General features: G+C 44.8%; 1 protein-coding gene across 1 annotated transcript; it reads right to left on the bottom strand.

Annotated features, from left to right (window-relative positions):
• Positions 1–1,121: 1,121 nt before the first annotated feature.
• LOC147899870 (laccase-4-like) lies at positions 1,122–4,629 on the bottom strand. The gene is made up of 6 exons (XM_087376733.1): positions 4,308–4,629; positions 3,871–4,025; positions 3,487–3,731; positions 3,230–3,358; positions 2,002–2,922; positions 1,122–1,795 (listed from the first exon to the last, which is right to left on the bottom strand). Exons 1-6 carry the CDS (start codon positions 4,434–4,436, stop codon positions 1,665–1,667), a joined length of 1,710 nt encoding a protein of 569 aa, XP_087232859.1. The 5' UTR covers positions 4,437–4,629; the 3' UTR covers positions 1,122–1,664.
• Positions 4,630–5,008: the final 379 nt, after the last annotated feature.

Genomic DNA, 5,008 nt, shown 5'->3' with positions numbered 1-5,008 from the left:
TCTCTCATTAATTATTTAAATTTTTTTTGAGGATCTTAGGCATGCAAAATTATTCATTTGCAACACTCATAATAGGTCCCCCAAGTGAAAAGAATTCAAAAATGAATTAACTATTAGAAAAGGGCGAAGGGAGGGGTGGGAAAGGCAAGGGGGAGAGGAGGGTGATTGATGAGTATAATCCCTCTATTTATAAGGGACATGTTTCCTAGCCTCTTATTTATTAATGAGGATGTCCCTCTATTTATAAGGGAGGGGTCCCCTGGCCTCTTATTTATTACCATAAGAATTTGGAACTGGTCCTTTCCTTATATTATTTTCACAATATCTTCATGTGGCCTATAGGAAAGACCCTATGAGTGGATAAAAAATGTCTTAGGTTGACATCCCCCCTTTGTATGAAAATTTGAAGTTATAGCTTAATTCGACTTTCTCTATCTTTTTACCAAAAAAATCAAATGAATTTCTCCATTTAAAAATAAGGCCCTTTTCATTAAGTTTCTCCAAGTTAGGTGAAGTTATATATGTGGAATAAGTTGTGAATATATATGTGCAAGGGACATATTACCACTTCCTTACTTTATATATCAATGACTTGTAACTTTCTTTAAAATACTCAATAAAGCGTGCACTAGCCTCTTTTGAGAGCTTTTCCTTCAAATAAAATTATTGACTAAATGCTTCCCTTTGCAATCTAAAAACATTTATAAAACAACATTTACATACCTTTAGAACATTTTCATAGTTCTTTCAAATGCTTCATATAATACAATGTGATAATTAATAATCAATATATCTCTAAAATTTTGGTCTAAAGTCAATAATATAGTTAAAATGGAATTGTAAAGGTATGAATATGGAACCATTAGGAGGAGCCTAGATGTGAGGTCCAAAGTGAGGGATTTCAAGTAGCTATTGCTATCATAATACCCTTTGTGAAATTCTAATGGAATAGTCATTCAATCAATTTTTTAAATTTCTAAGGTTCAAATACAAGTAGTAGTTGTCGCATGATGAATGTGAATCAACCTCTTCAATGCAAGAGTCCATGGATTTTGAAGATAATCATGAAATGTATTTTAATTGTTACATTGAGTAATCAAAATCTTCATACATGACCATGGTGTCGAGCTAGAAAATTGTACACATTGACAATGCCCAAAGAAGCTTGGCATCTTAAAAGTCAAGAATAAAAAGGAGAAAAAACAATATAGAAACCCATAGAAAAGAATTTTATATCATAATGCTTTGTAATTCCTCATTTCAAAGCATGCATGAAGAAAACTCCCAATGTTGAAGTTCACTTTATAGCTAGCTAGGCTCATGCTATAAAGATGGGTTATCTTAGAAGATTGGAAGGCATTTGGGAAGTCGTTTAGAAAGGAAGTGGGAAAAATGGAAAATAAATCTTTTTTTTCTACCCAAACTCACCCCACACCACGCACTCAAAAAGAAAGGGGTGGGCATATTTATGTAAATAAACAAAGATGGAGCATTTGGCATGGGGAATAAAACGCACATCCGCTCAAGCATGCAAAGGCTCTTGTCACGAGGGCTCCCACCCAAAGGGTTTGAAGGTTGGGGGATTAGAGAGAGCCTCTTAGGAAAAAAAGAAAACATGTTTAGCAAGGCGGTGAGGGGAAAAAGATACTCTTTGGGAAACATGTTTAGCAACGGGGAAGGTCTGGAGGTGGGGGAAGGAGAGAGTCTTCAGGATTTGGACCGTCACCAACTACAAAGGCCATTTCCAAACCCAAGGTGTTGTGAAGCTCAAGGTGGCAGTGCATGAACCAAACTCCTGTCGCATAAGCAAAAAGAAAAGAGAATTCAGTTGAATGCTATGGCTCTTGCCCTCTGTACTCCTCTGTCTCTGTCTCTCTCTCCACAAATTTTTATCAAAACAAGCTTCCACACAACTTACGCATGAGAAAATAGAGGTATAAACGTAAATCAGGGTCCCTATTGAGGAATGTTTGGGAGCAGCAAGTCAATCGGTGGACATACCCGGATTGTCAGCTTGAAACCGTAGCGCAACCCAACCTCCTTGAGGCACTCCAATCGTATTGCGCTGCTGCGGGTCGATAAGATTGAAGTTCTGCGGGTCCGTGGTGCTGTTGTAATTGCCGAAGCCTTGACCTACCACGAAGAAGTTGTAGCCATGGAGATGAATGGGATGGTTATCCGGAGCGACGATGCTGGTGTCCTGCAGCACGAGCTGCACGCTGGAGTTGAAAGGTATGTAGCTGAGGCGCGTACCAGACTTGGCTATGAGGTTAGTCGGCTGGGGCCCGGTAAAGTTGAAGGCAAAGGTAGGGTTGTCGGGGAAGTCAGTGGTGAAAACGCCAGGGGTCTTGAAGTAGTGGGCTTGGAGGAGGGCGGTGGAAGGGAGGACAAAGGAGATGTTGTTGACAGCGGCGGCGAGGCGGGTGGCTCGACTGCAGTTTGGGCAGGGCCTGAGGGCGAGGCCAACGGTGAAGAACAAGTGGCGATCGACTTGGAGAGGGACCTTGGTGGGGAATTGGGAGGAAGCCAGGCTGCGAAGGTTAGAGCTGAAAGAGCCAGCAGATGCTGTGTCATTGAAGGCAGGGAGTCTGGGGAGGGATGGAGAGGAGGAGCTGCTGCTGCCTGAGTAGGAAACTATGGCAGTGGTGGTGGTGTTGTCCAAGGTCACGCTGGGTGCGATGTAAGGCCTCGCAGCAAGATAGTATTGGCCGATGGGTTGATCAGCCGTGAGAAGCACGTTGGTGGTTTGGCCTGGAGCAATGAGGATCGTGTCCACCTGCATAGGTTTCGTGTACAATGCATCGACCTCAACCACTGTTAGCTTGTGGTTCGCCACGCCCACGAACAGTTCGCCGTTCAACCCTGCGTTGATGATCCGCAAAAGATACGTTTTGCCGCTCTCCACAGGCAGCACAATGGTTCCTGCAGCCATGGATTCTCCGTCAAAAAGAGTTCTTCTTGCACGACTTCAATGAGAGCCTTGAGAGGGCCTTTTTACAGGGCTGGGAGCAAATTGCATAGTGAGCGACGCTGAGATCATTTGCTAGAACGATCTCGCATTTCGGAAAGACACGGGGTTGAAGCAGGAATCCAAAGTGTACGGCTGTAGATGAATGGCAGATCTAGGAGGAAAGCGAATAGTAAAAGTAGACAACCTGATTAGCTTCCCGAGGGGAAGATAGGATTCAGGAAGTAAACGAATTAGCCAGAATGATTAGAAAGGTGTTACCTTTTGCTGAGCATGGATAGAAGGCTCCCGGCTGCCCGTTGATGGTGTAAGCGTCAGAGACATTAGGTGCCCCTCCTGATGTTATGGCTTGATTGATCACAGCATCCACGCTGGCAGTCCACCACTCACCTGAGAATTGAGCGGACAAAGTTGAAAAACAGGCTTTCCTAAATGGATTCCAATTTCCACACCAAATGCTCTGCGAAATTTAACGAGTTGGACAAGCTGGAAGTGCGCAACTCCGACCGAGATTATACCGAGTAGGAGAGGAAGTTCCTGCGTTGGAGTTCGGAAGGGGTAGGGAGTGCCCTTGGGAGGAAGAATGATCAAAGCGCCATAGATGGTAGCTCGCATCCAGTTGATGTGGGCGTGCCAAAACAAGGTTCCTCTTTGTCCAGAGATGGTGAAGTTGTAAGTGTAGGAATGGCCGGGCTTCATAGGGCACTGAGTGATGTATCCTGGTCCATCTGCCCATCCACTTCGAAGCTGCCTGATCCCATGCCTAATCAGTTTTCAAATGCCTAATCGGTTAGTCTTCATCCTTGTCTGCTCCAAACTTTCCCCCGATGATCATGCACACTACGATATTCTCTAGGGGGGACATAAACACTACTATATCCTATATTATTGTTTCGCCTTACCAATGGATTGTAATGTTCTTGTCGGGAAGATGGTTGGACACCTTGATGAGAACGTTATCTCCTTCTCTCGCATATACCGTTGGGCCTGGGAATTCTCCATTCACAGTTGGAATTTGCTTTGAGGCACACAAACGGCTGACTTTGTGATATTTGATCTGCATGACCCAAATATCCACACTTCAATCTCCTACCTCGGCATTTCTTCAAAGCTTAAACTTGCAACCTACCAGCCTCAGCGCTCTCTCTGTCTCTCGCCGCATCCCATTTGTCCAAAGCTTAAACCCCCATAATGCAAGCTACCGGCTCTCTCTCTCTATCTCTCTCATACACACACACACACCACACACACTCTCTCTCATGCACACACACACACCAGCAGTTTGCCTGTATAGTGAGTGCTACAATTTCTAGTACTTCCTCAGGAAGCCTTCACTTACATGAAACTCATAGTTCCGAATTTGAGATGACAATGCGCTTCTCACGAAACGAGCAGAGGTATTCAGGACAACCCATCCCAGCAAAATGGCAATTAAGCGAGCTCTCATGGCTGAACAGTCTTCCGCCATAGGTGGCTCGAGGCCTTGCCCGAAGCCTGCCCTGCCAGTATTATACTTCCAAACACCAATGAATCTGGTACGCGTAGGCGTAACAGTACGCAGGATTCGGATTCAGGTCGGCGTACAGCTTGGAAGGAGCTTCGAACCAATGACTGATCAGTACTACAATGTGCAAGTACTTGATCAGAGAAGCCAAATACAGCTTCTGCTCCAAGTGCGAGATGAAAAGGTGGGTGAAGCTTATATTTTGGATCGCTAAATGATTATTTAGAGCTGCAGATGTAGATGGGCAATGGTCCTTTAGTCTAGCGCCGCGGAACAAGGAAACGAATCAATAGGGGCAAGCTATAGCGGAAGGTAAGCGCTCTCTCTCTCTCTCTCTCAATCTGAGATTACTTCTGGATTCTCAATTCTTGGTGTTGCGACCACAGCTAGCTCCAACTTGAGCTTCCGAGGCTCCAACCAGAGCCCGAAGAGTGTGCTCTTCCCTGACTTGGATATCCTATCTACCGCACTTCCCTTCTCGTAGGTTGAGCTCTCCCCTTCCGCCTTCACTAATCAGTTCGCTTTGCCAGCTCCCC

This window comes from Dipteris shenzhenensis, chromosome 7, assembly GCF_047967505.1.
Source record: "Dipteris shenzhenensis isolate YYH24624 ecotype China chromosome 7, Dip_SZ_1.0, whole genome shotgun sequence".
NCBI lineage: Eukaryota > Viridiplantae > Streptophyta > Polypodiopsida > Gleicheniales > Dipteridaceae > Dipteris > Dipteris shenzhenensis.
This window is presented reverse-complemented; position numbering and strand designations above follow the sequence as displayed.

Excerpts from the sequence above, each read along its gene's own strand:
- LOC147899870 (XM_087376733.1), bottom strand. The coding sequence starts at position 4,436 with ATGGCGGAAGACTGTTCAGCCATGAGAGCTCGCTTAATTGCCATTTTG. Across the intron at positions 3,732-3,870 it reads AAGAACATTACAATCCATTG|GCATGGGATCAGGCAGCTTC; the intron begins GTAAGGCGAAAC and ends AAAACTGATTAG. Across the intron at positions 2,923-3,229 it reads CTATCCATGCTCAGCAAAAG|GAACCATTGTGCTGCCTGTG; the intron begins GTAACACCTTTC and ends CCATGGCTGCAG.